At 42.2% G+C, this 27,544-nt stretch overlaps 4 protein-coding genes across 6 annotated transcripts in view; 3 read left to right on the plus strand and 1 right to left on the minus strand.

Annotated features, from left to right (window-relative positions):
* Positions 1-6,670, plus strand: part of LOC112043847 (uncharacterized) — a 38,149-nt gene extending 31,479 nt beyond the window's left edge. Inside the window, exons 4-8 of one of the 2 annotated variants that reach the window (XM_052888315.1) lie at positions 726-953; positions 1,130-1,326; positions 3,132-3,198; positions 3,747-3,872; positions 4,715-6,670. In XM_052888315.1, the coding sequence (XP_052744275.1) occupies positions 726-953; positions 1,130-1,326; positions 3,132-3,198; positions 3,747-3,872; positions 4,715-4,948 (852 nt within the window). In that variant the 3' untranslated portion in view covers positions 4,949-6,670. The remainder of the gene's footprint in view (positions 1-725; positions 954-1,129; positions 1,327-3,131; positions 3,199-3,746; positions 3,873-4,714) is intronic. The other variant, XM_052888314.1, reaches the window with a different exon arrangement.
* A 2,980-nt stretch (positions 6,671-9,650) lies between these two features.
* Positions 9,651-12,468, plus strand: LOC112043845 (actin-related protein 10). The gene is made up of 4 exons (XM_024079465.2): positions 9,651-9,975; positions 10,376-10,528; positions 10,914-11,022; positions 11,381-12,468. Exons 1-4 carry the CDS (start codon positions 9,899-9,901, stop codon positions 12,182-12,184), a joined length of 1,143 nt encoding a protein of 380 aa, XP_023935233.1. The 5' UTR covers positions 9,651-9,898; the 3' UTR covers positions 12,185-12,468.
* Positions 12,469-13,247: 779 nt separating this feature from the next.
* On the plus strand, positions 13,248-16,879 carry LOC112043846 (small glutamine-rich tetratricopeptide repeat-containing protein alpha-like). Its single transcript, XM_024079467.2, has 2 exons — positions 13,248-13,734; positions 14,821-16,879. Exons 1-2 carry the CDS (start codon positions 13,372-13,374, stop codon positions 15,364-15,366), a joined length of 909 nt encoding a protein of 302 aa, XP_023935235.2. The 5' UTR covers positions 13,248-13,371; the 3' UTR covers positions 15,367-16,879.
* The window catches only part of LOC112043844 (EH domain-containing protein 1), a 43,897-nt gene continuing 32,817 nt past the window's right edge, over positions 16,465-27,544 (minus strand). For both annotated transcript variants that reach the window (XM_024079463.2, XM_024079464.2), the window contains 2 exons: positions 25,128-25,298; positions 16,465-22,790 (listed from right to left, as the gene is read on the minus strand). In XM_024079463.2, coding sequence (XP_023935231.1) covers positions 22,588-22,790; positions 25,128-25,298 — 374 coding nt within the window. In that variant the 3' untranslated portion in view covers positions 16,465-22,587. The remainder of the gene's footprint in view (positions 22,791-25,127; positions 25,299-27,544) is intronic.

Below are 27,544 nucleotides of genomic sequence, written 5' to 3' on the forward strand. Positions count from 1 at the left end.
GTTAACTCATAAGCTTAATAAATAGATAATTTCCCCTTTTTATGCAAACTTTTCTCAGGACACTCAGTAAGTAGCCAGCCGTTGTCACAGACATGCTTCTACTTACCGCTTAGCTTTGTAGTCAAGTTCACAACTCACACACAATATACAGTTACAATGCAAACCCTGAACAAAGCCGAAAGTTAGCTTCACGTGACACGCTTTTATATGTAAAGTCCGTCAAGTAACGCAGCACTTGATAACTACATAACTCTACACTACAGGTAGGCAGTTAAATAATGCTTGAATATCCATCGAAAAAAATCTTGAAACGTTTAGCGTCTGTAAGTCTGACCTGCCTTACCAGCTTCACCTGAACGCATCAAGCTGTCCTTTTTATAAAAAAAAAATAAACGTAAAAGTAGCTTCAGCGGCCTCACCACAAGCTCTTAAATCCGTAGATTCATAACGTTCCGGTCGACATTGAGGGCCATCGAGCTTATCGCAGAATTGCTTCGTATAGCAATTTTGGACGTCATCAACCGTTTCCTGATACCACTTATTGAAGTAACATTATTTACGCCCGTAAATAAGATGGACAGATATAATTATGGTTTTGTAAAAGCTTGTGGTATGCCTCCTCAATCCAGTAGTTTAAACGCTTTGTTTGAAAGTCGGCTGCACGCTCACACTCGCGCCGCGTACTCACAGCAATAACGGTGTGCTAAGGGCGGTGTATGTTCTAGATAATCGAACAGAAGGTACAGGAGATCACCAGCCAGGTGCTCAAGGTGTTCGGGCCCGTGTTCCTGCGCGCCTTCCTAGGGAACAACAACAACGGCGGCGGCCGCAGCAACAGCGGCACCGTCGAGCTCGACGACGACGACGACGACGACGACGACGAAGAGCCGGCGTCGTCGAGCACGACGTCGGAGGCGCCGGCGCGGCGCAAGCGAGCGCTGTTCTACTTGCCGGTATGAGTCGCACATTCGCGCACCATCCGCCTGTGGACGGCCGCCGGCGCGCGCAGACCGCGCGCCTCCATCCATCATCGTCACCAGCTCAGCCGCGCCGCCCCCCCGCACCACGCAGGGCGGCGATCATCCCCTCCCCCGCCGGTCCGTGCCCGTCTCACACGCCGCTGTTGCAGGCCGGCGCCGCGGACGAGAACCAGCTGCTGTCGGGCGCCGAGTCGCAGCAGGCCGAGGTCCGCGTGGCGTTCGGGGACTCCCCCGCCGCCGCCGCCGCCGCCGACGACCAGGAGACGGCCGCGCAGACCAACAACGCCGCCATCGACGAGATCTCGCTAGATGACGCGGACGACAGCGAAGAAAACAGAAACAAGAGGTGAGTCTAACCTCTTGTGTACAGTGGTTAGCTTATACCTACGACTGTTTGTGAGATTGTAGGGATTTACTGCACTGATTTAGAAAATTCTTTTACCAATAGAAAGCTGTAACTTCATCGAGTAATGTAAGCTATATTTTTACGAGTTTTACGTAGTCTCGTAGTTTTACGAGAACGGGCACTACGCAGATGAAACCGCGGAGCGTTTGCTATTCTATAATTTTAAATAACCAGAATGTTGGTCTTGGTCACCGCCGGAAGCTTGTCTCTCAGTATTTTACAAAATAATAATATATTTTGGAGAGAGTGAGGAGCTATGAGCTCATACCACCGTCACCATTTTATCATCGCACTGCAAGATACCAGGTAGGTTTCCATCACTATGGAAATATGGCTAGGGTACTCTCTCGAAGTCAGTATTTCCTAATTCTTACAATCTGGGCATATTTATTCATTAAGAAGATAATGAATAGGCAAGCGCGTTCATCAAGCATCTTCACTTACCATCAAGTGAAATCATAGTCAAGGGCGAGCTTGTTCTATATATAAAATATTAAATACCTCTGTATACCTGCTAGCTGGCAATTGAGTGTATAATTGGATCGGTAACGATCGGAACGTTGTGTAACGCCGTTGGCAAGCGCGGGCCGGCGGCAGTGTGTCAGCACACGCGGCTTTTTGTGAACTTTTCCATTCACATTTCACACGAAATTATGGTTTCTTTTATTGGCTTTGCACAATCTAGATTGAGCACGTAACGGCTATTGTGAGTTCGCCTTTTGTGTCTCTATTACACTTAACTAGTGTTCACCGGTTCTAGGTAGTCTATTTCGTTTCGTATGAGCTAAATAAGTTACGAAATTGCGCGGCGCTCTATTTCCGGTTTCCGCAATATCCTCATAAGTTGACCTACTCGAATACTATGATTGTTGAAAAAGGAAATTCTACATTAAAAGTATTTATTACCTAAAGTAAATTAAAATGTTTAAGTACAGTTACTTTATAATAAAATAATGTGCTATTGAAAAAGCTTAAAGTTGTATCTTGATATCTACCTAAGTGCACATTCATTCATAGGGAGAGGAGAATTTAGGAAGATTTAAGACTGAGCTCCTTTGCAAGCTACACCAAACGTTTTTCTACATACAGTACATTTATTTAAAAAAATCAAATTAAAAAAAATGGCAAAACACGTAGAATTTAGAAACCGTTTTGCTTCCTTTTAATATTATATAATTATTATTGAGCTAACTACTGATTGACTGCAGCATGAGTTACTGTAATAACTACCAGTATGTAATTAATATGTAACGTTTTCTACCGATACCTAACGAAGGGTCAGTCCACCGAGCAGCGTCTGACTACTGAACAAATATAAAATAAGTAGGTACATGCTAGCTTTCTTTTTTTGTTTTCGTTTGTACATGTAAAGAAAGTATGCTAAAATCAACTGCATGTGGTTGGGAGTCGCGCGCAGGCTTATGCCCTGCACCGCCTCCTACGTTACCACTGATACCTAAAATCTTGTAATGCGCAGCTTAACGCACGATGTTCCGAAACGTAATGAAATTGCATCGTACTATGTCATTTATCTTTTTTCTAATACTTTGTAAAAGATTTTTACCGAACGAAAAATGTAAAAAATACAGTAAATTGGAAAATTTCAGAAAACTTAACGACTTATGGATATACTACCTATATACCTAAATTATATAGGTACTTTTTTTATTAGATTTTATATATCAGTCGGATATAAACCATGTTGTTATAGTTAGAAGTGACAGTTTGTATGTGGCATGTTGCAGATTCCTAGGCGGCAGCACGTCGTCCTCCGGCGGCGGCTCCGGGAACTTCCTGTTCGACGTGGTCAGAGTACGTGTCCCCCGCTCCCCGCACCCTCACTCTCCTCTTGACTCTCTTACTTGACTCTTATCTTCTTTTTCCCATTCTTGCGCTTATATTTATTAACTACACAATATCATTTAGTCATTTCAACTTTCGTTCACTGTTCTTATACTTCCACGATCACTCTGTGGCTGGTCGAAACGCCGCCGACATTTTGCAAAACGCGTCACACTTTTACTTCGTTCCGACTGTTGACCGGTCGCTATTTAAATCGACTACACATCACCTGATCTCGTCAATTAGCGTTGCTTTAGTTTAAATAGAGTATTATAAAGCGACTGTTTCTTTGACAAGCAGAACGAAGTAGAAGTTTATAGCGTGTACACCTCTTGATCGAACTTCCACTATCACATGGACATTTTTATTATCACTCACTTCATTTTCACATTATGGTTTTATTACACTATCCGACTTTCTCGAGAGATATGTGTCGAGCGTGGACGAGGAGCGAGGTAGGTCGCGACGTCAGGAGAAGGAGGTTGGGCCCGACTGCGAGCGTGAAGGTTGTGTTACAGCGGCCGGCCGAGATGGTAGCGCGCGCCGCCGGCAACGCCTTCCGCCTTTTCGCGGGCACCGACTCGCTGTCAGTGGGACTGCGCGCCGCGCACTCCGCCACGCTGGACCCCGCCGCGCTGCCTCAAGTACCGCCGCCCGTAGTTAGCTGCACCCGCGCCCGCCGCTGCGTCTGCACAACACGCGTGCTCTGAACAACCTGTTACTGCCATCATTTGACATATAGATAGACGACGTTTGACATCGTTCTCTCCCAACCAAGTTCCCAGTAGAAATTGATGAGAATATCCCAGTCCAATGTTATCAGAGTACGCGTCACGGCAGGCGCAGCGTCGTGTGTGAGGCACTCACAGTAGAGACAGTTGGTGACGTCACAGTCTACGTCGAGTAGTGTAGCGGTAGTCCGGAGCTCGCAGAGAAGGAGCTGTAGAACATTCATTCATTACGGAATACCATCCACTAACATTATCTATTTCTCTTTCATCTTTATCGTCTAACATTATGCACCTGTCTATATTTTAGCTGCACTTTCTGTAGATGTAGCAACTACCTACCTACTAATTATAATAATAACCATTTGCTGTTTGACAATGTACATATGAACTCGATTATAATTTGTTCCGCTCAAGTTGCATAGTTGTATATTTCTTGAAGCTTTACAATCTGTATCTTTTTGTTGAGCCGATACTATAACATTACGCAACTTTATAGCTACGATAGGAAAAGTAATGGCAAATTTATTGACCTTTCAGAAAGTACTTGTTTTAAAAGGCTCTTACTCAAACTGAATAATCGAACATACTTTTTACGATTATAATAGAAGCTGTTTATTTCTAGCTTGTGCTATCAAGCAACCTAACAGTAGAGCCTTCAGCTGGGTAGATATGTAAACTAGAAGCTCTCGACAAAAGATGCAAACCGCAGTCTGTAGTGTTCACAGCCACTAATTCCCACTCGCACGCTGTTCCAGCTGGTAGCGGGCTCATCGTCGGGCTCTTCGTCCGGCGACGCAGGCGCGGCTGAGGGCGAGGAAGCAGCAAAGGGCGACAACCTCACGGAAGGCGTCCCCGGCCCCATCACGCGTCTCTTCATCATCGCCAACAGAGGCATCGCCAACCTCATCCAGGACCTCATCCTCCGCATCGCGCAGACCTCCGAGCGGATAGTCAACTTCAAGGCGCGACTCATCACCTCTATCATCTAGAGAGAGTGCGCTTAGAATAATATCGAGAGGCTTCGGTCGGCGCGCGCTCGGACCGCGACCCGGATCGGAGTGTGTGAAGCTCGCTTTATACTTCGTTTTATTTAAAAAAAAATTGACTGACGACAGAACACTGGTCGGATTTATGGTCCTTTGTGGGTACTTTTCTCTTTTTCTATATATTAATGAAGAATTGTAAAGCTTTAGTAATAAAATTGCTGAACAGAATCGGAGTTTTGAGTTAAAACAATTATAAAATATTTTTAAATTTGTAATCCAAAAGTAAACAATTAAACTAAACAGAGTAGTGTTAGATGACCCACAATGTTCAAGTCAGTTGTGAGCGAGTGTCACCGCCCGACCTCCGTCCCGGTCCGACCGCCGCCGCCGTGCGTGTACGCGGCCAACACTCCCGCTACTTGACTGAACACGAAAACATAACACCTTTTGTCTCGGGAGCTTTCCTTCGATACGACCGTATCGACTGAAAGATAATCACGTCGGCTCGCCGCATACTATGTTATAGATCGGACACACGTGAGACATAGGTGTCACCACAACATCGGCCGGGGCCCGGTTCTCTCACATTGAAATTGTACTTTCACGACAAACTCAGTTTGGTGCGTCAAATTTGACGCCTTTTTGACCAGTTTGACGTCACAAATTGCAGTCATGACTCGATCGAAATGACTGTGCACGTGAATATGACATCCTCCTGTACGCAGTCAATTCGAAGACCAATTTCAACATAATAAAGGGCTCCACCATATTCTTTAACTTAACTTGTAGGTAAATGTTATTGACGATTGCATAAACAGCGACAAGTATGTCTCATGTCAAAATTACATAAAAATATTTATTTATTACACTGAAATATTGTATACACTCAAGCTATTTATTTTTTATACTTTTACACTTTATCTAACAAAAGATTTTGAATTTTATACTGTTTAAATTTTTAGATATTGTTTACATAACTGCTTTGTACTTGTTAATATAACGGAATGCCTCTGCCCCTCGGGGTCCAGTCACGAGAGAACCGATGCGACGACGATTAGTATAGTGGAGGTAGAGGGTAGGTTATTAATTGTTAACTGGTAATGAATTAATCGCGTCGTCAGCACGGGGGGAGCAAAGCAAACTGACCTGTATTTATTTATGAGGCTGAGCTCCCTTCCGTGCGGCGATTGGTTTGTGTAACAATAACTATTGTAACTAAAGCGAACTAGACGCACAACTTCTCTTTGTCCAGTCGATGATGAACAAAGTAATACTATCTAATAATAGCTTATTTTAAGACGTAGCAAATATTTTTTCCTTGAACTTTTATAAACTTTTTTTGTGAATTGGACAAATCGGAGTGTGTATGTCGCGCTTAAACAGTCGCCGCAGTCGGTTCTCCGGCGTCGTGCTAGTGATGTGCCCGCGGGCCGCTAGCGAGGCGCCGCTAGTGATGTGCGCTGTGATTTAGTGTGAACTCAAGTCGGAGTGCGCCGCGGGCCGCGTCTCGACAACTAGTGTCGGAGTGTACTGTGTAGTGATATGAGACGGCAGCGCCGCCTTGCTCAAGCTTTTTTACAATGTGACAATCTCAATTCGTTTTTACGTTTGTAAATATGTATTATAGCGGAATTTATGTAAAATAAATGATTAGTAAATAGTTAATATTGTTTCGTTTGTAAAATAAAAAAAAAACTGTTAATAAATAAAAACATTACCTTGTTATCCGAACGCTTCTAATTGAACACATAAGATCGTCATCTCCTCAGAGCCGACCCAGAGACAATGTTACTACCGAAGTCACGCTTCACCCAGACTTTACACACACAACGATACATATCATACCGTTTTGCGCTCTATGATTACCTACGCTAAATCTAAAACTGCGCAACTCACAACGAAAACGTTGTTTTTATAGATACGAGTACCTACCAAACGACTAATCGATGGACTGGTGAAGGCATCACAAAAACAATAGTCGAGTGTTCCCGCAGCGCTACCAACTGCTAAAAGTGGAGACGCATCGTAGCACCTGGACCACACTACCAAGAGTGCACGATTACAAAGAAGAACCTAAGACTGATAAATAGTGTTGTAAAGTAAAGTGAAAGGATGTGTTCTATGTGTTAAAAAAATACCAGATATTCAAAAGCCTACCTGTCTGGCACATAATAATTATTAATTTAAAATTACGAAGATAATTATAACTACATCGTAATAATAAAATGAAAAAGCCTCAAATAATACCATGGTTAGTCTCAAATATTTTCGTACCCACTTACTTCTAATACGAGATTTTAAAATACATGAAAGAAAAAGTGCAAGGTTTTCGTAAACTCAATTCTGTACTAAATTACTTGTAACTTATAAAATCATCAATGGACAAGTAGTTTTAGGTATTTTATTCTCCAATATGTGTAAAATTTCTAAGTTAGCTGATTTTGATGCTGAGCTGAAACACGGAAGCCGGAAGGGTATTCCACATCTTCGCTGTATATAGCTTTAGCTTGTCTCTACTAGCTGTAATTGCTTGCAAGTTGTATAGTCTATAATACTAAACAAAAGTGATCTACACTACGAATTATTTATTCATAATTCTAATACAAATTCTTTATTCATTGCCTTAAGTGTAATTGTTAAGAAAAGAGTCTACGAGCTTGGCCACGCATCGTATGTAGCAGTGTCGCCTGGACAGCTTGGTTGTTGATCGCGGGAAGCGCTGTGCGGTCTGCAGTCTACTGTCGCCGCTGATCACTTGCGACCTAGCTCCTCTAGCTCCTGGCTCGGTGTTTAGCTTTGACAGACGATAGGTGTCCTCTCTTAGGACACGCGATAACTGTTCTGTTTGTCGCAGTACTTGCATTTCAGTATTGAATGTTGATAAAATATAAGCAATATAAACTGATAAATAATATGTAAGAAAATTAAAATGAAAATTACATTTGCACTGTAGATTTTGTCAATCAAGTATTTTGTCAGTAAACATTTATTTTAAAATAGTTTTAATATAAAATTAAATTTTCGCAGACGTGCATGTGTAGACAGAGAAAGATGTGGAAAAAACGGACGAAACTCCAAAGTTTGCAACATATTTATTAGAACTGCTAACATCAGCTAGGCTATTCTGTGATGATATTTTTATAACTCACAAGTGCGAGTTTCAAATTCACCTCTATCTCTCTTTGTTTAACACGATACTTTCGAGATAAACAAAACATCGTTAGAGATCAGCCATGCTATAGAATGCCCGTCCTGTGTTTCCTGACACCTACAATTTGTGCACCATCAAAGAAAGAGTGAACAGGCAACTTCTAGGAAAGCGCGCTTCATCTTAGACCTCATTCATTGCTTACCATCAGACATGATTGTAGTCAAGCGCAAGCTTAATTAAGATAAAAAAAGGTTAGTGTGGTCTGATTGGTGGCCTTTTTTGAACAACATTTTTCTACTTGTGATTTGCAACAACACCATTGCAAGTTGAAACTGTAGCTCTGTGCTCAAAATATTGGTTTATAAGGTTGTTTACAGCACGTGTTATGAATCATCTAGTTCTTTTCTCTATTCTTCACAAAGTTTACGCTCTTCTATCGACACTTATGGTCGTAGCTCATTAGAACCACCCGGGACCCAACCCGCACCGCCTCGTCTCTAGTGGACGACGCATTGTCAAAAGTGAACCTCGTGTGGTCAACGAATTTCCGAATAGTCACCGCGAGTAGTAATTACCAACAGCGAGCTATCATCGAGTATTCCAATCGCAGTCCGCGCATGCCCATAAAAACAATTAAATACAACCACAAATCCTTGCGAAGAATACTAACCACTCGAGACGAGGCAGTGCGGGCCTGGTCTTGAGTGGTCCCGAGTGGCTCTAATGAGCTACGACCTTAATCAATGAATGCTATCTATGCGTTCATTTACTCTTTGCTTAAACCTACATGTTTTAGGTACTATATTAAACAGGCACTATGCTCCCGACACCTGATGCTTGCGACCGAATTGTTTTTTTCATTTTTCGGTCACGACTCACGGGCCATGATGGCCAATCTCATGATAACCATACAAGCAGGAAATATTGGAGCGCACAAGTGCGTGCGCAAGCACGGGTGCACACTCTTTTCCCTTAGTCTCATGTATTATATTAGTGTTCTGTGAGTCTCATAGTCTGATCCGATGGGACAGGAGACCGACACAACCGGTAAAAGATTAGGCGCAGGACCGACGGCTTTACATGCTCTCCGAGGCACGGGGGTGTACAATCACCGCGAACTCCTAAACTCCAGACTGTTAATGGAATTTTCCTGACAAAAAAAAATCTTACGTATTTTTTTTACCCTGACCTAGGATTCGAACCCTGAACATCATTTTCCAGCTAACCACGGGACCAATGAGGCAGATAGGTAGGTACCATATAGAGACATTATTATTTAAACCGTAATTAAACCTTAGTTTTAAACGATTTAAACATGATAAAAACCACAGGCTAGGCACAGCCTAGGCTTCATTGTCTACCATACATTGGTAGACAATGAAGCCTAGGCTTAGACCAAAATAAAAAAAAATAGTAAAAGAGTCAAAAAGGATGTCATTAATTAAGGCCATTACTCATTTGAAGCACAAAGTAAAAGCAAAAAGATATTTTTAGCCTGTATGTACATTTGCCAATGACATGATGGTGACACTGACAGTCAAGTCAATGTCAAATCAACTTTGACAACTTGAGTGTCAATGACTATTTTAGATTTTGATTTGAAAATTGAATTTTTATGAGTAGTAAAATTCATACTCAAGACTCAGTATTTTAAAATTTTTAAATATCTAAATAAAAGCAAGTTTCATTTTTATTTTCATATCAAATTTACAGTATTAATAACATCTATATTTTATTTAAGAAACATTGTCCCCTTCAAAATTTATTGGAAAAACGCTATGTAGAGCAAATAAAAGTAAAAGATGGCACTTTACGAAGGAATTGCTCTCATTCAGGAGAAACAAGCCGTAGTGCTGGACCTGGGCACGGATTACACCAAGTGAGTCTGAGTAGTAGCAATGTATTACTTACATGTAACTTGTACATGAAACCAACCAAACACATAAAACCCAAATAAGTAAAACAAAGATGACTCACATAGTGTTTTCTTGGTGGCTTGGAAAATATGCATAGAAAAGCGAATTGTCCTTTGTGCACAGCTTTGTATTAGTTCTTGCAATAATTGATATGAATGAATGTATATAAATAAAACTTAAGTGTCTGTGACTTCAAAATATCTGTTTATGGTGCTTATAGTTATTTAAATGATACTTAAATTGAAAGTTTGAAGTGGTTACTTTTTATTCTGGAAAAATATATGGTTTCTTGAATATGTATGGAATTTTTCAATTATGAAATTTCACTCACGTCCACTAGTAGCAACTATGGTTGTTCTCCAGGTTTGGATTCACGGGCGAGGCGGCTCCGCGCTGCATCATCCGCTCCCAGTACTGGTGCGCCAAGGAGCGCCGCTACAAGAGAGTGTACGACTATGATAACGTGGAGGAGCTGTACGACAACCTGGTGCACATGCTGCATCTGCTGTACTTCCGGTGAGGACACTGGCAGTGCAATTCTGTGTACATAGCTGCAGTAATACCACAGCACAGTAACATTGTGGAGCTGCTACAATAAGAGCTATGCAATGAGAGTTAGCTTACTGCTTACCTGTTACTACGCCCTCCACCTGTCAACCTACACAGGAGCAGTGTGGTTGGACCTGAGCATCAATTATTTATCTATCTCCAAACGGCAGGGCCTGGCCCTGTAGTGGACAGTTATAATAGGATGACAATAATGGTAAAAAGTAATATTATATGGAGGTAAACTTGATTTTATGTTTGTTTATTTGTTACAATTTTACTAAAAAGTACACAAAAAACACATGGTGTCTGTATCATATAAATTGTGAATGTGTAGCTGAGAGGCTTGTTGCAGCCACGTGCTGGTGAACCCCAAGGAGCGCAAGGTGGTGGTGGTGGAGTCTCTGTTCACACCCACGCTGTTCCGGGAGACCCTCGCCAAGGTGCTCTTCCTGCACTATGAGGTATGTAATCTCTCATTGTATTTTATTAGATAATGTTAAACATACCTTTCATGTGTTGGGCCCCTTTCTAATTGATCAATTGAGGATTACTTACTATAGATAGTAACTATTTAAATTAACAAAAAGTAACAACTAAACTGACTGACCTTTTGAGCTGGGAGCAGATTAGAAATAGCAGACTATGAAACTGTTGCATTCTTGTAACAGTTTTTTAAAACTCAAGTGAATTTTATAATCAAAATATGGACTTATTCAAACTGCTATTCCCGATTGATATTTTTACTGTTAAAGACAACTCCTATATCACAGTATATGATGTACATATTGTGTATGAGTGTACACGCTTGCTCGTGGCCAGGTGTCGGGCGTGATGTGGGCCGACAGCCCGCGCCTGTGCGCGCTGACGCTGGGCGCGCCGGTGGCGCTGGTGGTGTCGCTGGGCGCGCTGGAGGCGGAGGTGGTGGCCGTGGTGCACGGCTGCCCCGTGCTGCGCGCCATGCAGAGCGCGCCGCTGGGTGCGCGCGCCGTCGCCCGCGAGCTGGCCGCGCGCCTCGACGCCGAGCACGGCGCGCCGCTCGCTCTGCCCGCGCACGTGCTGGAGGACATCGCCGTGCGCGCCTGCTTCGTGCCCGGCCGAGCGCGCGCGCTGGCGCTGGCCGGCGGCGCGGCGCCCGCCGCCGGCGCGCAGTACTCGCGCGCCGACCGCACGCTGACGGTGAGCGGCGCGGCGCGCGAGCTGTCCGCGGAGCCGCTGTTCGCGCGCGACAACGAGATGGCTTCGCTGCCCGACCTCGTGCTGCAGTGCATCGTGCAGAGCCCCATCGATGCGCGCCGAGCGCTGGCGGAGAACATCCTGGTGTGCGGCGGAGGCGCCGCCATGCCGGGGCTGCGGGCGCGCCTCGCGCAGGAACTGCGCTACTTGGCCACCCTCGCCCCGTACGACGAGCGCGTGCGCGTCGAAGAGTTCAAGTTCCACTCGCCGCCGGCGCCGCTGAACGCGGTGGCGTGGGTGGGCGGCGCGCTGGCGGGCGCGGCGGACGGCGGCGCGCGCGCGCTGGCTCGCGACGCCTACCTGCGCGCGCCGCGGCTGCGCGACTGGCCCTGTCTGCTGCACACCACGCCGCCGGCGCACCACCACTGGCGCGACGCTCGCGACGCGTAGCACCGCCGCGGGCGCGATACCCGCGACGGGTGGCATCATCGCTTGCGCGATGCTCGCGACGCCTAGCTCCCGCGACGCGTAGCGCAGCTTGTGAGTGCCGCGGTCGGGACTCAAGTGCTGAGCCGGCTGGAGCACATCAGGGAGCACCAAACAATATTTCAAATAATCTAGGGGAGTCAGTTCTTCCTCGCTACACTAAATAAAAACCAATAATGGCTTTAACTTTCAGTTAATATAATTGGATAAGGATGTAAGGTCTTAAAATTAAACATCGTTATCGATAATTATCGTTTTATTTGAAAACCACATTTTTAGCCATCGTAAGCCAAGAACTCAGGCCTAGTTCGGACTACTTTAGTGTTTTAGTCGAGTACGAACAATTTCGGATTTACCGCCCAAAACTATATAAAGTTTTGCTCGCAGACTGTGGATAAAGGGCGGAGGGCAAAGAATAAAATGGTGGAGGGATATCGTCATCATAGACCAATTTTTGCTGACACAATGTCCAAAATTCTAGATTATGTGACAATGCAGTCCTTAGACCATTAATAACAGACTTTTTTGTTGGTGAATTTGGGTGCGAACCGCGTCCAGTTATTAATGGTCTAAGATGCAGTCATACGTAGTATCTATTAATCTGTGATACAATGTTTTGGTGGTTTTAGTAGATGTACAAGTTTAGTCATAGATGATCAAAGACCTTATACTTATAAGTATAAGGTCTTTGTAGATGAAGATGATACATTATATATTGAGATTTAGTTAAGTCTACCCAACCCAACCCAATAAGCACCTCCTTGGTACCTCTGACGGTTTTTAGTATTTACACGGCATCGTACCGGAACGCAATCGCTTACGCATGTGAATAATCTGGTTAACCAATGATATTATATTGTACATAGATTTAAGATTCGATGATAATGCCCTCAATATACCCTCAATATTTTTTAATAAACAAGACCATCCCACTCAAAGACAAACAAATTCTGCTGATTCCTCTGTGCATTATTATATTTTTTTTTTTACTATAATAGTCTATGGAAGAAAAGTTATGTCACTTGTCATTGTCAGTTGTCATTGTGTGACAAGCAATTTAGCGAAATCCGAACCGTACCAAAGTTATCGGTTGATGAGTATTTTATATTTAATTAAATTTTCCATTTTGTTCAACCACGTAGGCCGGAAAAATGTCCGAGATAAAGATAGTGGCGGCGAGTATAGTTAACTTCTTGAAACAGCAGTTGGAGGGTGAATCGCTAAGCGTGGACTCCAGGGAGAGCGTGGAAGTCGGCGTGCAGTGCATCGAGACGGCGTTCGAGCTGACGCCTGAGGAGCTGGCGCGCGGCGTGGACCTGCTGCAGCTGCTGCGGCAGGCGCGCGGGGGGCCGGCGCCGGCGCAGCGCGAGGAGGCCGAGCGGCTCAAGAACGAGGGCAACGAGCTAATGAAGGCGGAGCGCCACCGCGAGGCGCTCGCCAAGTACACGCGCGCCATTGAGCTGGACCCGCGCAACTCGGTCTTCTTCTGCAACCGCGCCGCCGCGCACTTCAAGGTGAGTGATTGTATTCCCGGTATGTTGTGACATGCCTGACGACAACGGCCTCAGTGATGATGTAGGGCCCGAGCAGGAGACCTCGGCCCTCCTTACGAGGCAACCCCTCACACCACTAATGCTTGCTAAAGCAAGTTGAGTTGTGGTCATCTTTTAACATAATTGATGCTATCTCTCCTTTAGACTATAGGTAAAGAATTTAAGTAAAAACAAACCATTTTGACTATTAGAGTTAGCTAGGTATTTATATTCATAAAATTAATGTCTGTTCAGTTGCATTGAATAATACTGATAGTAATTATTTCTAAACATTGTTTGTGAATGTCTGTCAAAAATTCAAAAATTCAAAATTCATTTATTTCAAGTAGGCTCAGTTTACAAGCACTTTTGACACAGACACTTTTGTCACCATTAACAGAATTTTTTTCCTGACCCAGTGATGGAGCAGACCTTACTTCCTCAATATAGGAGAAGGGATTTGCAGTTCAAAGCCATCAATAGGGTGGGTTTTTGTTGATTATGTTTTGATTGTGGAACTGTCACTATGAAAACATTTTTTAACACAAGTTGCTTTACAAGTCATAAGATGTAACGCTACCAGCTTACCAAAAGGCTACTACTAAAAATTTCTTGAAAAAAGAGAAGCATAGGACTTAAACCTAAAAACCTTGTGATCCAAGTCACAAAGGCCAATGAAGCAGTTGACATCAGGCTAGCAGAAGCATTCCTTCAGTTTAGAGCCACATAACATTGTTGTTGTTCTTGGATTATTCCTATTTTAAGCTTTTTTTGAATATTACTCTAATATTTGTTACTTTTTAGGATTTTTCTGGTAATTTGAAAATAATGGTCAGTAACATCAGGGAGCTTTTTCAGAAACCAGTAGTAAAACCACTGTTTGGCTTTTTTTCGGTATTTAAGATATGGAAATATTTTAAAAATATGATCAATATTCCTGTTTCACCTCCAATTAGTCAGAAAAGACTTTATTAGGAGTACAAGAATAGTCCAGTCCCATCAAACCACACCTTCTCGATAATGATTCCAGCCTATTATGATTATTTATACAATTGTGTTGTATTGCAGCTGGGCACGCACGAGGCGGCCGTGGCGGACTGCACCGCGGCTCTGGCGCTGCAGCCCAACTACGGCAAGGCGCACGGGCGCCTCGGCATCGCGCTCACGGCGCTGGACCGACACGCCGAGGCGCGCGCCGCCTTCGCCCGCGCCGCGCAGCTGGAGCCCGACAACGAGTCCTACCGACAGAACCTGCGCCTGGCCGAGGAGCGCCTGTCCGCGCCCGGCGCCGAGCAGCGGCTCGACCTCGGCGGCTTGCTGCAGAACCCCGCGCTGCTCAGCATGGCCACGGAGATGCTGTCGGACCCCAACATGCAGAACCTGATCTCCGGGCTCATGACCAGCTCCGCGCCGGCGCCGGGCGGCGGCGCAGCGCCGGGCGGCATCAACGCGCTGCTGGAGGCGGGGCAGGCGCTGGCGCAGCACATGCAGTCCGCCAACCCCGACCTGGTGGAGCAGCTGCGGCGCCAGATGCGCCCGCCCGGCGCGGGGGGCGCGCCCGGCTCGCAGCCGCCGCCCGGCGCGCCCGGCTCGCAGCCGCCGCCGCAGCACTGAGTGTGAACATCTATGTTGCTGACGTCAAATCAAAATCTACTTTTACTTTAAACTCCAAACAATGAAAACTATTGAAGGAATATTTTCTGTCACAAACTGTGAACACTTCGTACAGTACAATGAAACAGGTGAAAATCCTCAACCTCACACTGATGAAAGTAATTACATGAGTTTTACATAACTGACTTCTTTGCTACAATTTTTGAAAATGAAATGTAAGGACAAGTTGTAATTTTATTTTTATTTCTTGGAAAGTTACTATTCACAATCTTGTATAACAGTCCTTCGCTAGTGCTCGAAGTAATGTCTTTCTGCTTCTAATGATTTTTAGTATATTTTTACTTTATAAGTTTGATATTTTCACACGTTCACACAAAGTTAATGCTGCAAAAACTTTTTTTATATTATGTTCAGACCAGTGGCGTAGCATGAGTGGCCCAGGGACAAATCCTGAAAATCTACATACAACAACCCCACAAAGTATTGTTTTTTTTTACTTTGGTCATTTCTGCAGATTTTTCAGGTTTTTTTTAGGAAGCACCACCAGAATAAGTTATTAATATTGTAAATTACTTGTTACTAATTTTTGTCAAGGTTACTACACTATTGATGAGTTCCTTAACGATAAAGGTGCTTGGAGGCCGTTGGATCAGCTTCCACCTTCACACAGGAAGTAAAACTATAATAAATGTAAACAGTAATTGTTATCAATTGTAAATAATAATACTGTATGACTTTTTCAAAAGAGCAACTGTTGAGTTTCTTGCCGGTATCTTCTCAGCAGGACCTGCCTTCCGAACCGGTGGTAGAATCTTTACAAATAGTCAACTGACGTGCTTGTAAATTGAGCCTACTTGAAATAAATGAATTTTGATTTGATTTGCTTTCACACGCAAGGGGCCCCTGTAGTCCGGGGGGCCCGTATCATTGACACGGTTGATACTACAACAGCTACGCCACTGGTATTGTACGCCACATATCAAGTATGAGTTACAAATCCTACCAGACAATGGTGTGCGAATCCCCGGACGTGCATGAGTTAGGTCAGTGTAGCAGTGCCCAGTGTGGGCCCACGTGAACAGCTTACCTTCTGTAGTATTCATTGTTCTGTAGTTTTTTTTATATTTTATACTAGGTACATTAATTGTATTATACTTAATATTGTACTGTTAAAATTTTATTCTTCACTGACACCTTGTGTTGTAGGGCAATTGACTGATGCAGGGAAAGTTCAGTCTGTCTCGGAAATGGGAAATTATGTACCAGTGTTGGTTTTATAAGTACAGTTTTATTTAGTTCTGTATTTTTTATATGTTATAGTCTGATGAGGCGACTGGTAGGAGAAATTGTAAAAATAAATAAGGATTAACAGGGACTGTCTAGATGCAATATATAAGAATAAAATATATCAAAGCATTTTAAATTCAAGGGTAAACGAAGTGTTATTCCTTTTAACTGATAATATAAAACAAATATATTGGAATTAATAAGTAATAAATTACATTAAAATAGTTATTTTGTTTTCTTGTAGGTACTCTTTTATAAAATCCCTATTAGCTGTTTCAAACTTCTAGTCCGCTCTGAAGTTGTAACACGCCAAAATGCGCATGTGTATAGCCTGCTGAGATAAGTAGATGCAGCCATACATCAAAGCTACTAGGATCTTACCAAATTACTCTCCCCATGCCTTGGAGAGCACTTTGAACCAGTTCTTTCCATTGTCATTATTAAGGAGATAGCGATTGCTACAGAGCCTAACCTTATCGCCCCAAGCCATCCCACATTGAAAACAGTGTGACGACTGATGGATCTAAAGTTTAAGCTCCAGGCTTTGTAGAAACATTTGAATATAGGTTAATTATTTAGACAACTGCTTAAATCGTAGGTACAATTGAAACTATTAAAGTAGAATTAATTCCATACGTAAAAGTTTTTTAAACCAAGAAAAAAGAAAATGTCATACTCGTATTAAAACACAATCGGCTTTTTTCTTAACTATTTATTACACTCTGTGTATAATTTGATAAATACATTTACATATAATTATTTATTTATTTATGTACACACAGTAGCAAATGTAAAAACATTGCGCGTCGCATTCAGCAACGCACGACGCACGCAGCACGCGCAGCGCACGGTGCGACACACGACGCAAGCGCAGCGCTGAAGGCACGCGCTGCTCAATGCGACGCCGTAAAATACATTCCAAAACATTTGAAATCACATCAAAATCTCCATATTTACAAATATACCTCCCACAGAGCGTCGGGTGCGCCCACACTGTACGTATATCCAAATATCCAAATACAAGATAAAGCGCCCGGTTATTCCCTGACATACATAATGCAACTCGTGCAAGCAGTCTTGTGACGTCATACTATATCCCACTAATATTAAAAACGCGAAGGTATGTATGGATGTTTATATCTTTCACTCAACAACTACTGATTGGATTTGATGGTGGAATGGAAATACATTATACCCTGGATTAACACATCATCATTAACAACCCATATTCGGCTCACTGTTGAGCACGAGTCTGCTCTCAGAATGAGAGGGCCAATAGTCCACCACGCTGGCCCAATGCGGATTGGCAGACTTCACACACGTAGAGAATTATGAAGATTCTCAGGTATTCAGGTTTCCTCACAATGTTTTTCCTTCACCGTTTAAGACACGTGTTATTAAATTTCCTAAAACGTGTCTACACAATATCCCGATAAAAGCCCGCGGAATTTGTGAAAAACTGAAGTAGGTACACGCGGACTTAGTAAAGAGATATTAACTTGGTCAATTTTATAAAAAAAAAGTTTAGATTGAAAAGGTTTTGAAGATACATAATATAATAAATTATATCTATAGTTTCAGACGTCACAGATTGCATCTCTTGTATCCTAATTATAAGTTAAAGGTAAGTAAGTGAATGAAGGCAATGTTCTCGATATAGAAAAGCTTACAACTCGGAGCAAGGCACTTTGTTGCCTTTAATAAATGCTCTAAAATAGACAAAATAAGCAGACTTCACAGGTTATCACCAAAGTCGTATTCTAATATTTACATTATTTGTACCTCATCCTCAATACAATAACACACTGTGTGTCTGTGTGTGTCTATTAAAATAAAGTGTAACACACTGAATAGACAGAGAAGTAATTAGACAGATGAAAAACATACATCGTATCTTCACCAAAAAAATAAATCAATTATAAAGTATTGTGAGCTGCAGAAACTACACTACAATTAGTTGCAATTAGCTCAACACAAGCATAAAGTGAAATAATGCTTCGGTGTTGTGTTGAGACCATCGAAATATATTTTGATTTACAACAGCAAACCAATCGTTTATTTATTTCTCTGTTTAAGCTGAAAAGTGACTAAAATTGCATCTATTATTCACACAAACACACAGCACATTATTTGTTGAGATGTCAGCTACAAATAATTGATGTAGTCTTTTTCATGAAAGAAGTCGCGCGGCTAAAAGCTGAACTAAATTTGACAGCGTCTTACACAAATCACATTAAGACGGCCATTACCAAATGACATTAGCGCCGCATCTGGGGGACTTCTTTCATGAAAAGGACTGTAAATAGCGACACGTCTTTGATGATAACAACTGTACCTACTGTAGTCGATGACCAACTGAATTAAATATCAAAAGTTTTCATACACCAGCCGTTTACATAGAGACAAGCAACTAAGTACTTAGGGATAGTATTGAAAATTATATTGCCGACCAGTGATCTGACCTTCATATGTAATACAATATCTTGGGATGACATCATTACTAAAGAACTTTGTTTACAATATTAATATTGGTATTTAAAACTTGAATTACAAAAAATTAGCTAATAGTAAATTATAACCTACAGAAGATACAGTTCTGTATTGAAACGTATCACAAACAACACAAAATGAAGATAAAAAATAAAATATAGAGCACTAAATAAATAAGCTTTTTCCATCCTGCAGTAAATACAACATTCTGTTAATTTAATGTAAAATCATCTAATAGGAACAACATACATGTTGGTTAGAAAAATGAAAAATGTCCGTGAATACACACATAGCGTAATTTATCTAAACTAAAATAGATTGATATGAAAATAATTATAATTAAATTTAAACAAAATATACTTATAAAATATATTTTAGTGACGAGTAATAATAAGTATTGTTTTATAAAATACGTCTCGAGCCCTGACGCGCTAATATACATACTGAAGTCATTCATGTATTAAATTATAATAAAAATATTGATTTTTACCTAGGACCACAACATATAATGCGACGACAATTATATCTTTGCTCCCATTCCCAGACACCATTGAAGCATTGTGTAAATAAGGTGCCGAGTCACATTTAGACACATCAACAAATATGACGACAACCATGATAAGTTTAGAACTATCAAGTAGGATCAACCTAACAATGATACCACTTTAATTACATTTAAAAAAATATATTAAAATGGCGACTGGTCGGCTACGCTTATTATCAAACCTTGGGCCTGTAGCCATGTGGCACGTCGATTCTCTTTCTACGATCGCTAACGCTTCGAAAACTAGAAAAATGTATGGGAATGACACTTGCTATCGACAGGTCACGTGATCAAGTTGCCGTCGGAGGGTCTAGTGACAGTTCGATACTGTGACGATGCGTTAACGTTAAGCCGAATTTCTAAGGAATTGAAACAGCGCCATCTAGTGGCACAACTGTTTAAATTCCATATAAATTCGCGTTTACGTTAACAGTATGAAAATATTGAAAACTCCCACTAGGCACACTGATCTGTCATTCCCATACCTCCATTTTGTTAGTTTTGGAAGCGTTAGCGTTTGGAGAAAGAGAATCAACGTGCCACATGGCTAAGGTCACTTACAAGTCGCGTCGCCGCGTCAGGGCTCGCTCACACTTCCGAAGCACCAACGAGTCTCGCCTAAGCAATAAATTAACTCGCAGCCGCACCGCAGGGAGCTCGTCGCTATACAACTGTATCACTCTGTCTAACAGAGGTGGCCTGCGATGGCCTGATATACCACACTTTATGCAGAACCTCCCACCACCCAGACCTGGACCAAATAAGAAAATCTCAATCAGTCCAGCCGGGGATCGAACCCAGGACCGCCGTTTTGTAAATCCACCGTGCCTACGCTACGGAGGCCGTCAAAAGCTACGTAGGTCCAAATTTTAGTTTGCTACCGCATTTACCTTCGGTAGAAGTGTGGGCTGACAAAGTTTCATCTTTCTTAGAATAAAGCATGTCTAGCTATCACAGGCCCTCTGTCTACTTGAACTATATATATATATTGTTTCGTATTACAGTGAAAGTACGAGTCAGTACAGCCGTGGTCCCCCCGGCGCGGGGCGGTAAAGCTAAACATTAGAAACATAGCAACAATTTAACATTACAATTACCAAAAATATAACTCTATTGAACGATTCATAAGAACAATTTATAATTAATTAGTATTGTAATACAATTTGGGCCGAACGTTAGGTTCGCTCGGCATCAGTGGCGTGCACAGAACTTTGAACAGGGGCAGGCACTATAGCTGCGTATAAATTGTACAAAATGTAAAATCGTTTCTCCAATACTAGTTTGTAATGATTGTTCGGGGCACGCCACTGCTCGTGTTACATGAAGCGACGGTTATTGCACAATTTTATTATGAATTTGTATTGCAAATGAACAACTAAAGTTAGATTTGTTCAACAAATAAGGTCTAACCACACTTGCAGTGCCAACATAAGCATTGTTTAAAGGCTAAACAATTAGTTCAAATTGAAGTGTTATTTGTATGTACAACTCTATTATTTTTAAAATTTTGGAATGAAATTGGTCTTATGTGGTTAAAGCCTAACCTTCTGTAGAATGGTATAACTTTCACAGATACAGTTCGAACCTCGGTTGACAGTTCCTCGACAGACAAGTCTTCGCATCCATAGACCATTCAATTAAATATGTAGTTAGATAGCTTTTATTATATCCATTAATTACACAGAACCAATTAATTTCATAGACATCTGTGGAACAGCACAGAGAGGATTTACTTTAATCGTTTTACAAGATGTTGTAATCGAATCACACATTTGTATGCATCGAGTAGTAATCAGTAGGACTAGGGATATCTCGTGACATATTCGACCAATACAATAACGACGAAATCGAAAACGATCGAAAAATCGCTCTGTTGTTGCAATGGAATTGCAATCTATTTTCGACCTCGCCGCTATTGGTCGACATTAGTCTCCCTCGTGACGGGAGATGTCGTAATCGCATGCTGGGTCACTGATGCCCCGGAACAGTGCTGCTCGCCACCGCACAGGACAAAGCAAGCGTCGTGTGCAAACTAAACTCAAAATGAACAACTCAAAACTCGAAAATATTCATTACCAAACTTATTCCGTGAATCCGTTTTACTGTAATCATTTACTTCATTTAATAAAGAATCCCATCGGCCTCTATTCAATATTGAAAAATGAGTTCCATTTGATAGTAGATCAGAAACTAGAAATGAATTTCACACATTGTGTTTAATGGATGAAAATCCTAATAAACTTTTGACAAAATTATCATAATAATTAGAATAAGTTACATTAGAAGCGTTCAGTCGGTCGTTTTTTTTCGTCGTCTTGTATAACACGCTTTATTGTAGTTGTAAAGTGGTACATCTGAGTTAACGCCTAGGATATCAGGACAAAGCTCACAGTACTTTGTTAGCAACTTATCCTCTTTTGCACCCGCCGTGTTCCAAACACAGCTCGCTAGTAGTGCAATGGTCGCTTTTACGCACTAGTTGCGTATACGGCCGTCACGTGCAGCCGTCAGTCGAGGTGAACAGCTTGCAGACGCGGTACTCGTCTTCAGTTGTTGGAGGTTTGAAATGGTCGTCATTGAGCACTAGTTGTCTTAGAATGGCGACAGGTTGAGGTGTGCAGTGGCATAGCTTGGCAACTTCGTTCGTAAAACTCCCGATGCTGCACGATTTCACACCGACGCAGTCTTTCCGCCCATCGCCCGCATATCATGAGTGTTATCAACGAACTTGCCAGACTATAATTGCATGACATGCAGCTGTCAGTCGAGGTACTCCTTGCAGTAAGACGCTAGTAGTCCTGTAGATAGTTGGAGGTATGTAGCGGTCGCTAGTCCACGAGTGGCCCTAAGGGGGCGGTAGAAGGGTCTACTTCCCCAGGTAGTAGGTTGCGGTGTGCGGGCTAGTTGCGCTTGGAGGGCGGCACGAGGTGCGGCGGCAGCTCGGGCGGCAGGTCGTGGCCGTCGATCTTGACGCGGATGAGGTGCATGGCCAGCGCGAACTCCTCCTCGTCCAGGAAGCCGTCCTTGTCGATGTCCGACAGCTTCCAGATCTTGCCCAGCACGGAGTTGGGCAGCTTGGACTTCACCATCTCCGTTTTGGCGGCTGTTGGGCAAACGGTGGCGGTTGGGTGAGAGTTCTACACTTTCTTTCTTCTAAGGAATACTCAAATTGAGTTAGTGGTGTTACACCCGTACCAAAGAGATCTCGTTAAACCGTCAGTCCCTGTCATTATCATTAATATCTGATTATGATCATTGCAACATAAAGCATTATAATACATAATTCTGATGATGAAGAGTTGGTAAAACTGAGCAAAGCTGTGTTGCTGTGTTGCTGAGCTGAGTCGGAAACTTAATGTAGTCGTTGATGCAAAACCTACTTATTTCGCGACTTAATATACTATTACCGACTGTCGTAAACAGTCCACAAGTACTTTTCAGACGGACTGTTTCGATGTTTTTGATGAGAAGTATAGACTAAATCACTAATGTACAATGTCTGCCTCAAAGAAGAGAAAAAGACATATTGTTGACCAATATGTGCTAATCTAAAACACTGCTCTCTCATTCATTGCGATGGGGCAAAAAACAGAGCGAATATTTTCGATTTGCCGATAATGGTCAACAATATGTCTATTGGTCTTCACGAAATATCTCATAGCCTACAGAGCTTTTGACAGTATCAAAACTAAGCTTATTTCAGTCGCTAAGCAGTACTACATTCTCATTCCCAGATACTGCTGTAGTCCCGAAGGATGACGCACTTATGCCTCAAGTTATCGGACACAGGACACATTCCAGGATGCGGTCCTTGAATGTCCTGCGCAGTGTTACTCTATTATAGCTGATGGCACTGGCTTGCACAAGGTTTTGAACTAGAGTATATACAATACGTACGCATTGTAAGTATAATAATAAATATAGATACGTTTCTAACTAAATGAATATATTGAACCCCATTTAGATATATCAGATTCCATACTTTCTAAGTGAAATAGTTGCGGCAACTACATTAAACTACACGATTATGTAAAATGATACTCAGATCATATACCTACATACATTTGTATCATAAATGAATATGTGGGTAGGTACATACTACAGTTACATTACGTACAATAACTACAATAGCGTCTAATCCACCCGGAATTCAAATGCACGAACATACGTGACTATTATCCTCAATACACTCGTCCATTCAACTATTTACCTGTTATATAAACTGTATTAGTGATTACATCATACGCGTTACTGAAGAAACACTGATAAGATAAACTAAGTACATACGCTAAAGAGAAATATTCGTAAAGTCAAAATATAAGTAGCAAAGACGAACAACAATAACCGATTATCCAGTATACCATTGCTTGTTTTAAGGTATATGCTGTAGACCTCTCGTGTACTCCATAACAGAATCATCTAAAAGATTGGACAAGCACAGAAGCTATGCCAAAATTGAGTACGAGGTGGATAGACCTCGGATTGTGTCACCGTAAAACTGGAAATTTCAAGGGCATCACCTGTGAGATTCGGAATCGATTAATAGAGCCGTTGAGACCTTAACATATAAATAAACTCCTCCTTCTTACAGTAGTTTAAACGCACCAAATTGCCCCAATGCAAGTTGGCGGTCGCTGAACACAAAAAAGTTATTTGGAGGACGATTGGCTACACCAACGAGCACTGCTGTGATATGACTTGCTCGTCCAGCACCGAGAACCGAAACTTTGACAAACATATCACAAATGATCTACTTGTAACTCCGAAGCGATATATTTGAGTATCTTGACAAGGTTGTGATGGTAGAACAACTGAAAGACGGAGCTAATCCTGACCAGCTCCCTGTCCGCGCCGTACGTGAACGCCCTGGCCCTGTCGTACCAAGTGTCCGGACTCTTCGGGACGGAGAACTCGATGTGACGCTCGCCAGTGAACACGTACACGAGGCTGATGAACAGCACTTGCGATACTATAGCTATAGTGAACATATTCAGAAGCAGGAGGAAAATGAACTTTACGGAGAATATTATAGGACCGAAGATCCTAAAAATTCGCGATGTTTCTGCACTCTCATCACGAAAGTTAGACGACGGCGTTGCATGAGCTTGCTTATTAAAAGACTCTCGAGGAGTACTGGTACGACGGTCTTCAGAAGTTTCCGCTAGGCTGACAGTTTCGTGCAAGCTGTGGATGGAGACCGATCGAGACACGTCCCTGTCTAAATGTACATTGGCAGACTCGTTGAGCAGAAACTGAGTAATGCTGCTGCAGTTTTGCGCGGCGACGGCCAACACGTCCGAGACCCTATCGAAGCGTTGTTCGTCTGTACTGAAATGCAAGCAGAGCTCGGTGAGCTGCGAACAGTTCTGCGCGGTGGCGAGCAGAGCGCGGATGGCGTCGCTCATGTGTACGGTGGGGTGTGGTGTGAGTGTGAGCGTACCGGCGCCGGTGACCTTGCCGTCGATGGGGTTGAGCGAGCGGAACAGCGAGTCGTACTGCGGCTTCTCCTTGCTGCAGATCCACTCGGGGTCGCCGTGGCCCGCGTCCACGCCCTCGCCGCGCCCGTAGCCGAACGGCGACACTTGGTCCTCTACGCCCTCGAACGCGCCCCCTGGAATGGCATACATCAAACGTTAAAGTACAGCTACAACATCAGCGAAAGAAAAGTTACAGATAGTTATAATTTAAACCTACAAACATAGATATAATTTAAACCTCATGGTATGGCTAGGCGACGTCGCGCTTATGGCTCGTCGACCGCAGGTTGTCGGCCAAGCGTCCAGTTCAACCAATGCCCAGATGTGAAATATAACGCACGTTTGTGTCGCAGTTCATGTATACACGAGATGGCTATCATAGTCACATACTTGATAAAGATATGTAGGCTTGCGCCGAGATGAAGCGTTTACTTCAGATACAGGTAGAAGTTTCATACAAAGTACGCGTTCAGCCTGAACGCACCGAGTCGATATCGTACCGATTCCTATCGGAGTTAAGTGTGCTGTGACCTTAAATTCCACATTTCCGTAGTGGGAACGTGTCAATTTAGCAAACGATCTGATAATGATATTTTTTATCAACACGAAAAGTCTCAGCAGCGAACGTTCGTAGAAAAGGTTTGTGAAACGGTCCAAAGAATGTGATTAACGAATCGCTGACTCACCGCGCTAAAGGGCTTGAGTGGAAACGTTCATTATAATATGTATTTTTAACTAGCTCGGCAGCCGGCAGTACAGTGAACGTAAAATTATTGTTGGACATAGTAATGTTACGTTCACCGTACTGATATTACGAACATGTAGGAACAATAATCTTATTAAAATAAAAATTAAACCGATTTCAAAGAAATATTTCAGTTATTTTGATTTTAACATAAAACTACTAAACCGATTTTCATGAAAATTAAAATGGAATCAATCTGGAAGTATACTCTTTGAAAAAAAAAACAATTTTCAAAATTGGTTAATAAATGACGAAGTTATGAGGTAACAAACATTAAAAAAAATACATACGAGATGAATCGATCCTTTTTTGAAATCGGTTAAAAACGTAATTTCTGCATTTATGTCAATTAAAAAAAATTGCAGATATATTTTTCCGAAATATTTCAGCGAAACCTTTTTTGCGCAAAGTATCAGCCAGGCTGTGCAGAAATGCAGCCAGTATTCGTCGTACCATTATAGATTTAAACAATTTGGTTGGTAATTGATTAGGATAGCGTTAAAGATAACTTAAGATTTTATTGTTGTTGTTGTGTTTACATTTACATTTCAATCTTTAACAAGCAACAGTTTCATACATGAATAATTTGTAAAGACAATGGACATTAGTCACATGAATATTTTTAACTGTAGGGAATTGAAAAAAATAAACGAAAGCTCAGTCGATCGTTAACCCATCTAAAGGGATGTAAGTACGAGAGCGAGGCACGTCTCGGTGAAACTATGGCTGCAACCTTCGGCGGGAGACCTGCCAGTAGCACTGAGGTCAATGTCAACACTATTGTTGTCGTATACTCTGTACCGTTTCACAGGACGACTAGTATCATACAGGGTGATTCGGACTTTAGTACCGATATTTTTTTTCGTGGTTCTGTATCATTAATAGAACATAAATCTACAAACAGTTCGATACATTTTATGTAATTTTTTTTTATCAATTTATGTCTCAGAAATAACAAAATAATGGACACATTACCAAACAAACTGCGCAAATGCTGGCGGCACTTTGTAAGACGCCGACAAAGAAATACCGGCCGTAGGCATATCGCTTCGGCTTCGACTGACGGGGGTGGCAGAGGTGAGGGGATCGAAAAATCCCTGAGGACGCCTACCGAATTGCCGATGGGCGACCAGTGACAGACAATTTGCCGACAAATCGCGACTATTACGAAATAGGGCGAGTGTATTTGCTCAGCAATGAACGCCTTCGTGCAGCTTGCACAATGTACGAGTGAGTGTTCCTAGGCCACGAGCCCAAGGAATCCTGAATCCCGCAGTGCCTAATGTGAGGAACAAGTGTTATAAATAAACTAAATGAAAATTTTATTAAAACGTGCTCGGTTGTGCCTTGAAAGGAATGGACTTCATTTCGAACAATTGTTAAAATACAGTGTTTAAAATATTCAAATTAACAAAAACAAACTTAGTAAGTAGATATCATTGATGAATGTAAATATGCTGATTACAAATTTTTAAATACGCCTTTAATGCAAAAGTTTGCGTAATAATAATCATCATTTGTATTTCATTATTTCAATCGAAAGTTCATAGTTTTTATTATTATTATTACGCATGCACTTCAGGCATTATTGATGGTCCTAAGCTCAATAAAGTATGAAAGGAATATCGGTACTCA

Source organism: Bicyclus anynana, chromosome 22, assembly GCF_947172395.1.
Source record: "Bicyclus anynana chromosome 22, ilBicAnyn1.1, whole genome shotgun sequence".
NCBI lineage: Eukaryota > Metazoa > Arthropoda > Insecta > Lepidoptera > Nymphalidae > Bicyclus > Bicyclus anynana.